Raw genomic sequence first — 12500 nt, 5'->3', positions numbered from 1 at the left:
GCTGCGAGAAGCAAGAGCTTTTGCTCTCGCTCTTGCCCACCCTCCCCTAAAACGATTTACGGGAGCAATTTATGACTCTTGCAAAAGTTATATTTTTTCTCTCAAAAGTATAGTTATCATTGTAATTAAAATAAAAAGTGCAGTCATTTTAATCATTATTTTTAATAATTATTAAAATGACTGCATTTTATTACAATAAGAAAATATAATACATTTTTTATAAGCAGTAAAAACAACACTTGTCTAAAGAATTTTTTCATCCTGCAATAGATGACACTTGTTATGTATATATTTTTGTAATATTAACGTGACAAACATATGCTTGACATGGCGCAACAATTCTAAAAAGGTGCAAACTTTTGTTAAAAAAAAAGACAGAAACATGAGTGTCAAACATAAAACATGAGCGTCACGTTTCTATATTTTTGCATATGCATACGTTGGCGTTTGCTTAAAATTTTTAAAAGCACATGCATTACTTCAGCATTTTTTTTTTCCAAATAATTATAAGATTGATAGTTTTTTATTTATTATAAAAAACACATATTTATGATAAAAAAACAATTTGTTACAAAAATTTAAAACACATTTTATAGACTTTAAAAAAACCCTGCTAAAACATGATTGTTTCTTTCAATAGTGTTACTATTAAGTAAAATAACGAAGTACGCTATCAAAGATAGTAATTATGTTTTAGCATGGTTTTTGCATGCGTTCACAAAAGCATGCAAAATTTTACTTTAAATAAATGCATTTGCAATTACTTTAAAAGTGAAGTAATGATTATTTGCATATTAAAAACACTTTTAAAATGTTGAAAAGAATATTCAAGTTTTGCTGAAATATAAACAATTTAATAGAATATATAGAAATAATATGTTTATTATAGTTTTGTAAATTTAACAATGATTATAAGATGATATTTTCATTAACTTATTAAATACCTAATATGATATTATTTTTAAATATTTTAAACAAGAAATGTCAAAACAAGGCCTGATACAAAGTGCATAGTCATGGTCCATCATATGTGGTTTAATTTCAGGTCCCGACTTAACCTCCTCCAACTTGTAACTGTGGTGCAATGAACCAATTATAAAACTTTTCATGGTGTCTTCAAACTATTGCTCTGTAAGAAAAATATAAATTTAATTCAATATAAAATTCGATTCATTACTGAATTACTTTTTTTTTTAATTGACTCTTTGTTACATGAGTCTGTTAAAAGTTTAGAAAAAAGTCTAGCATTTATGAGCAAAGTTATACATAAACCACAAGAAATAGTTGAACCAGACACTAAATCTTAATTAAACTGTTTTTATACTAATGCCACGTCCTTAAATAATAAAACAGACAAATTGTGTGACACTATCAAGGCATATTCTCTAGATTTAATCATTATTACTGAGACTTGGTTTAATGACCTTTCCGATTCATCTATAGAAAGTTATGTATTATATTGATGTGACTGTGAAAATAGAAAAAAAAGGTGGAGGTGTTGTTACTTATGTAAAAAATCAATTAAATTCATATGAAATAACTTTGCTAACTATAACTTGTACAAATACTGAACATATTTGGTTTTGTCTAAAATTTGGAATTGAAAAAATATTAGTTGGTATATTTACAGGATACCAAATTCAAATGAAATTACTTATGATACAATTATAAATATTATTAAAAATGCTAATAAACTAATTGAAAAAAAGGTTTTCACAGATCTTATAGTTAAAGCACAATTAAATGGTTCTCAAATGAAACATTACCTATTGGTAATCAAGCTTAAAAATTCTTAAAATATCTTGATGATTATTTTTTATACCATTATATTAAATCCAACATTTCACAAAGCCACTTATCAAAAATCAAACTTACTTGACTTGATAATAGTAAATAATGCGAATTGTGTCAAATGGATTTAACATAGTGCCCCTTTAGGTAATATAAATCTAGGACATCACTTAATAATTTAACAATACATTATAAGTAAAATATGAAAGAAAAACTAATATTTAAAAGAAAAAATTACAAGTTTGAAAATTATAATGATATCTAACTATATATATTCAATAAATTGGAATATCATGTTCTCAAACAAAAATATAAACAATTCTTGTAAAGTTTTTAATTACCATTAGCTTACAGCTTGTAATAAATTTATTCCTTTTGTAAAAAATTACCATAAAAACAAAAAAAAAAATTTCTCAACATAGATATAATAAATGATTTTATGAAAAAATAAACTCTGGTCTATTAATAAATTTTCAAAATGGACTGACAACTAAGAAAAATCGCAATGTAATAGAGTAAAAAGTGATTTAATAGAAGGGCTGAAAAAGCTAAAATATACTGTGAAAAATATATAGCTAAAAAAAAAATTTATTTGGATATAGATAATTTATTATTTTTTCATCAGCATGGTATTACTAAAAGTAAAAGTTGTACAACTAATCTGCAGGAATATATGGACACAGTAACAATAGGTGTTGCAAATGGTAAATAACTTAATACCCTTAAAACGGATTTTAAAAAAACCTTCAATAAAGTGTCACACTGAAGACTAGTTCTAAAACTTAAGGCATATGGTGTTACATCTATGTTATTGAAGTGGATAAAGTTTTTTTAACTGACAGAAAGTAAAGGGTTGTTCTAGGGGAAGGAGTACCATCATGGGCAAATATAGTAAACAGTGTGCCACAAGGATCTGTGCTTGGTCCAATTTTATTTTTTCTATACATTAATGATCTTCCTAGTTAACTTGTAAATCAAGTAATGTTATATGCAGATGATAGCAAAGTAATAGTTGAAGTTAACAATGATGCGACCGTTGCACAAGATATATCATTTCTTGTACAATGAAAGACTAAAAATCAATCATTTTCTGTTTACTAAAATCTAAAATAATAATTTTTTTACGAAATGATTATTTTTGAAGTTTTTATATAATTTTGCTCCTTTTGAGACCCAACAAGACTTTTTAAAAACTTTTTATTTGATAATATTATTTTTGTGGCACCCCTAAAAAAATGTTTTATTCAAAAATTTTCCAAATCCAGTATTATTTTATTATATAGAACACACTTAGGGGGTGTCAGCAGACATTTTCAAAAAAAGTTGTTTTTAGCACCACCCTAATATATATATATATATATATATATATATATATATATATATATATATATATATATATATATATATATATATATATATATATATATATATATATATATATATATGTTTTTGTAAAATTTAATATAAAATTTATATATATGTATATATAGAAGTTATTATTAAATAATTTCTTTTTTAATAGTTTCTTTTTTTTCTGTTATATTATATCGTATTATAATATTAGTAATTTTATATAAATTAAATTTCTTTATAAAGTTCTTAATAAATAAAACAAAGAAAAACAATTTATGCCTAACAATAAAAATAAGTTGATTGATATTTGTTTTAGTTTAACAGTATTATTTTTATGTAGATGTGGATGAGTGTACCTACTTGTGTAAAGGTAATGGTCTTACATGCAATAACTTAAATGGATCATTCCAGTGTGTTTGCCCTGTTGGATATTCTTACAATTATACTAGTCTCCAATGTGAGAGTATTTTCTATTTAAATTTTTAAAAAAATTTGATACTTTTTATATTCTATTTTCTTTATTAATCTTAATCTTCTTCTTTAATCTACTTTATTGATATAAATACTAATTTATGTTTGAAGGTGATGATGAGTGTTCAAAATTGTGCCAAGGAAATTTTACATGCAGTAATAAGTATGGATCATTGCAATGTGTTTGTCCAGTTGGGTTTATATACAACTCTATTAGTTATCTGTGTGAAGGTTTGTATATATCTTTTAAGATATGTTTTTAAAGTTAATGTCACAATTGAAAATAATGCATTTCTAATAACGAGCAGAGAAAAAAGACATCCAAACATAAAAAGTTCTTTTTTTCGTTTTTAATGTTTTGAAAAGGACAATTCCACTCTCATTTTGAGGCGCAACTGACAAGGGTTGAGGGTACGACTCTCTTTGAGGATGCAAATTTTTGAATTTTAACGTTTTTTTATATTTTAAAAAACGTTTTTGATTTTTGTGTTTTAATGTATTTGAAAATTGTTTTCACTATTATTGTTGTTTAATTATAACTATATTTATTATATTTTTTAAAGTTTCACACAATAATCAATGTGTACATAAATTGACTGATATGGTTGTAGTCGCAGCGTAGTTACAAACATCGGCTGACCTAAATAGGTATGGAGGAAGTGGAATGTACATATGTACCCCTTACCTGCTTGTTTACTGTTTCAGAAGACTGGGTACTTCACATAAACAGTATGACAAAATTGAAAATTTATTAAAAATGAGGATTTGATAGCACCACTGGACTTAGTGAATAAATATTGCAATTTATGAAACTAAAATAGTTTATGTGGTAGTAGACACAATTCATTCATTAAATCTCAAACCTCTTCATTTTGATTTGTGTAATACACAAATCAAAATAAAGAGTTTTGAGATTTAAATCAACTCTACTCTTCTGGAAGTATCGCAACTAACTTCTCCATGTAGTGACCATACAAACACTCCTGCATTGAGGTCAAACCTGACAGCTACCAAAAAGTAAAAATTGCAAAACTGCGCTTGCAATCTTTTTCTTAGGACAGCTTAAACCTGTTGTGGTTTTAAAATTGATAAATATTCATTTAGGTTCTGTTGGGCCCACAGTGGGCCCAACAGAACCTAAAAGAATGTTTATCAATTTTTACCATATTTAAAACCATATAATAATACATATTTGTAATGCTCTATTGTACTATTTTAATATTATATATAGTATTGTAGATGATGATAGTATCTTTTAAAACCACAAAAATCATATATGGTTCCATGTATAATAAAAATTTTTATATTAGAAAAAAAAGTGTAAAATTTTTAAGCATAGCTGCAGTAAACATTATACTTTTAAAATTCTATATGTATTTACAATTAGTTTATATATTTAAACTATTTAACGGTTTAGCTTTACTGAAAAGGGAACCTATGTGCTTCAACTAGTTAATAGAAAATTATTTAAACTCTAAATTATTTAAACTTCCCCCTAAATTCTCTTTTTGGGTTTCTTTAACATTTTAAAGTCGTGAGTTTTAACTTAATGTTGTTTGCTTGAAGAAGATTTTTTTTATCCAAACGAAAATAGATGTTATTTTGTTTTTTTTATTTAATTTAATACAAATTGTACTGTTTGCTTGATAATTTTTTTTTTAAACAATTATATATAAAAATTGGTGAAATTTACAGACTTATATGACAAAATAAACTAGTTTCTGTAGATATTAAAATAGAAAATTCTGAGTGCAAATGTATGTAGTGGGAATGGAACTCAAAGCTGCTCACTTATCCCACCAAATGAGAGGTAATGACATGGGATTGCTATGCATTACGTTTGTTTACTCTGGTATTTTTGAACCAATACATATATTAATAGATACCAGTTCTAGAAAAGATTCTCATATTTTCTGGAACTATAAGTCATAATCTGGTCACTTGATGCTACATAACATAAGCAAGTAAAAACCAAAAATAATGTGTTAAAAGAATGTGTTGAAAGATTAATGTGTTAAAAGATTAAATATTTTCCTGATATAATAAATTAAAAAATTAAAATATTAGATAGATTGATACGAATACATTTATTAGATTTATTAGAACTACCAAATGAGGGATTGCTGCATACTATGTTTGTTCACTGTGATATTTTTGACACCAGTACATATATTGATAAAGGAGTTTGTTAATCAGTTCCATGTTCTAATTTATTATTTTAAAAAATTAAGTAATTTGAAATTAAAAATTTGTAAATCTGTATTTTTAACTTTTTATAAAGTTTGTTAAATAGTTTTCAATATTAGCAGTTATTAAATTAAAATTTATAATAAAAGTAAATACATCTTTATACAAAGTGATTGTTTGGACATTTTGGTAAAAGAAAAAAAGATCAAAGTAATTTTATATACCATATGACTAAAATTCGGCCAACTGTGTTGTGCTTTCCAAGACCATCCACTAGGCTGATGTTTAATTTTTGCATATGTTGTAACATTCTGGTAGGCTGAGAATGAAACAAGTAGGTCAAAGTCAAGGTTTGCAAGGACATGTTAAGTTGTTGCATGACAGCAACTGTATCTCTAATCTATTTTCAGGGGAAAAGCAATGACAATATTGTGATCACTAGAATTTCTAGAGTTCATCCACAACATTAGCACTGGAGTCTTGATCGATTAAAGACAAAGATAGGCACAGTGGTTTTAGAGTTTTAGAAATATAACACCTCTGGGGTATTTAAAAAAAAAATGTGGCAAAATAATTTAGATGCTATTACTTTAGTTGAATTATGGTTTTTTTCCATAAATGGTTTTCCTTGTCATTGTGAATTGAAAACACATTCATTAAAGTTGCATTTTATGTAAATCAGTAGCAGATTGTTACCAGATTAATTGGCTACTGAATTTTCAAGAGCATATGAGAGCTGCAAGAAATTAACTGACAAGTTTATTTCTTGCAGCTCTCATGCGCCCTTTGCCATTAGTGTTTGCTTTCAAGCATTGTGGTATAAAAAGTATGTAATATGAGTATCCATGTGGTAGTCTAAGTGAGTGGGTTCTAACAATAATCTCAAATTTTCCACAGTTTTCAAGAGGTTCAATAGTATACCAGGATTGGATGACAACAGCTCTAGAGAATAACTTCTAGTATTTGTATGCAATTTTTTAGTTAGGTTTAGTTTTTTATAACTAAAAAACTAAACTCAACTAATCAAATGCACAATTATGGTTTGAAAAAGAACAAAGAAAAAAAAAAAAAGTCATTTTCAATTAAAGTCTAATGATAGTCACATTTTATTAAACTAATTTAAGATCACGTTTTAAATTTAAAACGTGATCTTAAATTAGTTTAATAAAATGTGACTATCATCAGACTTTAAGTGAAAAGTAACAGCATGTTAAAACTTTTTAAAACTTTATTACTGAGTTAAACTTTTTTATATAAAATTCTTTTTTTTTTGTGCTGAATTTGCTGCTGCTGTTTATAATGTATTTGTTTGGAAATATATTAAATAATAAAAATATTGGAGAAATTGCAAAGCTAAACTGTGTGTTTTGTATCAGAATTTTAAATATCAATTTATAGGGCTACATGCCAAATATTAGCTGATTTGAAGAAATCAGCTAAATTTAGCTGGTTTGAAGAAATCAGCTAAATTTATAGTTTGCTCAGTGACCCCCTTTAACCCTCATTATTAGGTTTAAAAAACACGTTTTAAAATGTTTTTAAAATGAAAACTAGCAGCTGAGCATAACATTTTCTTTATTAAATAGTCTTTAAATTTCATGGTCAGTTGTATGATATTCGAGGAAATAATTAAGGTGACAAACAAGTATATGGACTTTTTTTTAAATGATTACTTTTGATGGAGTAGATAGAGTTTACATTTGAACAAGTAGAAACTTGTTTAACTGTTATTTAAAGTTATTATTCAGATAAAATTAATGCTTTTGAATCATTAAAGTCAAAATTTGATTCAGACAAAAAACTCTTTTACTTTCATCCCAAATCCTTTTTTTTTATAATAGAAAACTTTTTTATAGAAATAATAACTGAAAATAGCAAACTTACTTTTGTATTTACTAAGATTTTGCGCATCAGATTTATCTCAAGGTTATTTAAATTTTTAAAAAAACTTTGTGCATTATTGCCATTTATCATAACTGCGGTAGCCTGGCAACATGATATAATTAGTCTTAAGCCATAAATTAAACCCAGGCCACAAAAAAAGTAAAATTTTTGGAGGCTATGGAGGTGGTTTGTTATGTTGAAACAATATTTCATTTAATAGAAAAAGTAGCTTTCTTGACTAAAGTGGTTCCCTAGAGCCTTGGTAAGGTGAATTTTATTATAACATTTAGGAAGTAGGTTAGGGGTTAGATAAAGGAGAGAAAATATATTTATTGCTAATATATATTGAATTTGAAGCTAGTTTCAAACTTTGTTTGAAACTAGCTTCAAATTCATTTCATTCCAACAATGTTGCGCTTTTTAAAGTTTGTTCAATACGTTTAAGAGTTAAACTAATTAGATGTTTTTAAAAAAAAGATGTTTTTTAAAAAAGTCGGATCCAGTATCAAGTAGTTAAATTTAAATTTTGACAGCTGTTGCTGTTGTTATGGTGTAATTTTATATTGTTGATAATTAATAATAATCACTAAATTTAAAAAAATGCAAAAATATGCATCCAAAGGACTAGACTGAGCTGTCAAGCCCAAGTGAAATAAGGAAAAAATTAGTAAGAAAAAAAGGAAAAAAAAATTAAAAATATATATTGAACAGATGTTCAGAACAAAACAAATTAATAGTAAAAAATAATAATGATAATTTAGACACCCCGCATGTAATAGAAATGATAAACTCAGATTGAAAAATTATGACCAAAACGCAAGGTCTAAAGGAAATATAAAACACAAAACTTTACGTGACATGCTCAGAGTGAAATTTTATTTTGTCATACTAACCATTAATCTTCATTAAAAACAAAAGTTTAACTTACTTGAAACAAATATACATATGCATAGATATATCAATATTTAGAATGAATAAATATAAAATAGGAGGTATAAGATAAAAAAAATACATTATTGCTTTTGTGTAATCATAATTTACGTAGTGGTGGTAATAAACTTCTCCTCAGAACCGCGTTTATTATTACAGGCATTTTGAAGAGGCTCAGCACCAATACCTAGTTTATCCTGTCTTATAAACATCATTCCCATTTATGCTTTACCCCGCAATTCAAAGCTAGATGTTTCTTTAAAAAGTTGGATCCAGTTTTTTTAAATTTGCATCAAGTGGTTAAATGTAAATTTTGACAGCAGTTGTTGCTGTTGTTATGGTGTAATTTCATATTGCTAATAATTAATATTAAATCACTGTATTTTTTTGTGTGTTTTATCTACATGAAATTGTAGTCAAACATTTTACTAAACAGTTTAACACATTAAACAACATTTTATAACAAATTTTAACAACAAATTAATCAAAAAAACAATTCTTACTTACTTCCTCCTCCTGTTTAAAGGCTACCATGACCATCATAGATCAAGAGTATTGGTTTTTGATCTTGGGCAACAAATGACTTAAAGTATTGCACAAATCTAAATGAAAATGTATATATTTTTACATACTTTTGAATCATTTCAGTATCTTTATGAACAACAATGACGATTGATAGAATTTAATTTCTTATACACATTATAAATGACAAAAAGCCTATTGTGCTTATCTTTTAAGTAATTCAGAATAACAAGCTCAAAGATTGATAGTTTTTCCAATATTTATAAAGGTTTGGTAAACTAATTTATTTTTAAATCAATATAATTCGAAACATTTATTAAACAAAAAAAACAAAAACACAAAAAAAAACAATCAAAAAATGCAAAAAAGATATTGTATTGTTTTAAATATCAAATATGAGAGCATCATTACAAGAAACACTATCTTTTAAGGACTGCATATATAACCAGCAGCTGAAAAAGGTGGCTTGTTCTTAACGCTTGTTGGTAACATTGTCATCAAGTAATTTTATGTTATGAAACTTGCCTCTTCGTTACTTTTATAGACAGACATTTCCTTCTTCAATAATTCAAAAAAGTCAAAATAGTCAAAACTTAGCATCTTCTATACATGATCTGCCCAACTTTCTACTCTTTCTATATTTGATCTTCTAATTCTTCATTTAACGATAGTAGGATGAAGTTGATGATAAACCTCAAAAGATTTTTCATCTTTGTTTTCTTCAATTGTATAAACTGGACAACAATTTTTTTATTTCTTGACGAATAACAGATTTCTTAGGCATTAAAAAATTTTTTCATTTTTTTAATTCTAATTATTTTATTTTTAATAATTTCTTGATGTATTTTTAAGGATTTTGTAGGTAAATTGGTAGACCAGCTAAATTATTATTACAACGTTGTGTAAATCTCTTACGCAGTGCATCATTAAAGAAATCAATGCTCAAAACTGAATATTTCTAATCTAATTTATCTAAAATAAATCAAAAAGTTGTTTCCGCAGTGAATAGAATTCGATTCTTCTCTGCATAATACTTTTAGACCCAGTGTCGGTGGTACTAGGCAAAAAATTAAATCATTGATTTGAACAGGGTCACAGAGTCCCAAAATAACTCCTTTATATCTTATTTTTTTCTGATCTCTGGTGTCCAGAAGCTCCAAATGTGTTAGTTAATTTATGATCTGCTATAAAAGAAAAATTCATGAGAGTTAATAGCTTGGAACTTATTGCTCTTAAGTCTGGAGTCCCGGAGTCCTTGCCGCCATTATACCTAAGGACTCTGGGTTCAAATTGATTGTTTCCCTAACCTAAAAATCCTAATTTTATTCTCAAAAAGAATTTTATTCTCCATAAGATTTTTATATTTTTAGAGCTACTGAATACCAAAAACTAGGAAGAAGTTATCATTTTGTGACTTTCAAATCTGGAGTCCTTTTTGGGACATCCCTAGATTTGAGACCATTCTTTACTTGTGAAAAATTCTAATGCATTGTCAGTTAGAGCTTTTTTGATATATAGCTTTAGTTTATGAAATTGTTCTGCCATATCAAGCAGACTGTTTCGCGTGGTTGTTGATTAAGAATCAACTTTAACTTTTTGACTTGTTCATGTTGGATATATTTTTATAAATATTTATCATTTTTAACAAGAGAGAGTTTTAAAAGATTTTCACAACTTGATCCCTTTTTATCAAAATCTTAGTAATTGCTAACTAATTTAGCTTAATCGTTTAATTAATTAATTACCCTTCCCACCACTAACTGAATGTAATTTTCTGCGTTCCGCAACCAATGGATTTGAATCAATTCAAGATTAACGTGCTTTGCCTCCTTTTGCATGTTTAAATTTAAGTATCATAAATTTTACATAAATTGCATAAATTACAGTGCATGCAAGATCCCGCATTAATTAATGCAAGATCTTGTATGCACTGAAATAACACATGAACCCACAGGATTGCGAGATCCCACTTTTCCGGATTACAATCCCTACTTGCATCTATCTACTTGTTGTTGCCCCAAAAACAGCCACATATAGCAGTGCAGAGTCTAGTTTCACCAAAAGAAGCAGTCAGTTTGTGTGCATCTTTGCTTTTTTGATGTTTAAATACTTTCTTTGTTATGTGGATATGTGGAGAGACCAATCTCATCAAGGTTCACTTTGTACAATGTTATGATCATTAATAATATTTTCTTGTGTTAAATTTTTTACCTTTCTAGAGTATAAGTATTTTACATTTACATAATTGCAGTTTATTATGTTTCTTTAATGCTTCGTTGTTGTCACACAACACTCTTTTTGACCTTCACATTTCATCAAAATTATTTTTTTAAATTCTTAATCTCAATTAAGTATTAGTATAGAACATTCTTTAGCAGCATTATAATCTTTTTCTCACATTTTAGCATAGTAACTTCTACTATACTAACATAATAGCTTCTTCCATACTATCACTAATGTACTTGAGTTTTTATTTTTTTATTGGAACTTCTTGGGATTTTTGAAGTACTTTATAAAATAGTTTATGAAAGCAGTATCAATTTTAAATTAAAAAGTCAAATCATAAAATATCACAAAATAATATATAACAATAACTCTTGCTACGTTATATAAACTTTAAACAAAGTTATATAAAACACTTCAAGCTTTTGAATGTATGTATACATACATCAGTCTTCTCTGTTTAAAATTTAATGCTAGTGCACAAGAGAGCACTGGTCAGGATGGTCAGTTAGTCTGCATGATTTAAAAAATTCTTTTTTTTTCCTGCTATTTAAATTAAAATTAAAATAGTGAAAAGATTGCTTTGAATAAATACTAGATAAGATAATTAAAAAAAAACTGATTAAAAAAAAGCCATTCTTCATAAAAGTTAAACAAATAAAAAAAAAAGTTGTTGCAATTTAAAACAAAACACTTTTATTTTTTTGGCAAGCGCTTTTTTATGTGCTTGCCAAAGACTTTGCGGGTGTGTGGGCGAGTGCCAAAAGACTTGATGTCAAAAACGCTAGCTAATCTAAGAAGACTGATATAAATATATATATATATATATATATATATATATATATATATAATAATATATATATAGAGATATAATAATATATACATACATATATATATATATATATATATAAATTTTCAGTCAATGTAGCAGCACTCCTCGCACGTCCTACCTAATTGTCAGTCAATGTAACAGCACTACTCACATATTTAGCCTATTTGTAAATTGATGTAGCAGCATTCCTTGTATGTTCTACCTATTTGTTTGTCAATGTAAAAAAATTAAAAGCATTCTGAATGTCTTTATATTTATTTAAAAAGTAAAAATCATTCCAGTTTACTAAGTTACATTTTTGTGGTTT

General features: G+C 26.5%; 1 protein-coding gene across 3 annotated transcripts in view; it reads left to right on the top strand.

Moving 5' to 3' along the window:
• Nucleotides 1–12500, top strand: part of LOC136071939 (uncharacterized) — a 200667-nt gene that overhangs the window by 38693 nt on the left and 149474 nt on the right. For all 3 annotated transcript variants that reach the window (XM_065797810.1, XM_065797812.1, XM_065797811.1), the window contains 2 exons: nt 3485–3601; nt 3727–3846. In XM_065797810.1, the coding sequence (XP_065653882.1) occupies nt 3485–3601; nt 3727–3846 (237 nt within the window). The remainder of the gene's footprint in view (nt 1–3484; nt 3602–3726; nt 3847–12500) is intronic.

Source organism: Hydra vulgaris, chromosome 05 (assembly GCF_038396675.1).
Source record: "Hydra vulgaris chromosome 05, alternate assembly HydraT2T_AEP".
Lineage (NCBI taxonomy): Eukaryota > Metazoa > Cnidaria > Hydrozoa > Anthoathecata > Hydridae > Hydra > Hydra vulgaris.
The sequence above is the reverse complement of the archived record's forward strand: the minus strand, read 5'-3'. Positions and strand labels throughout refer to the sequence as shown.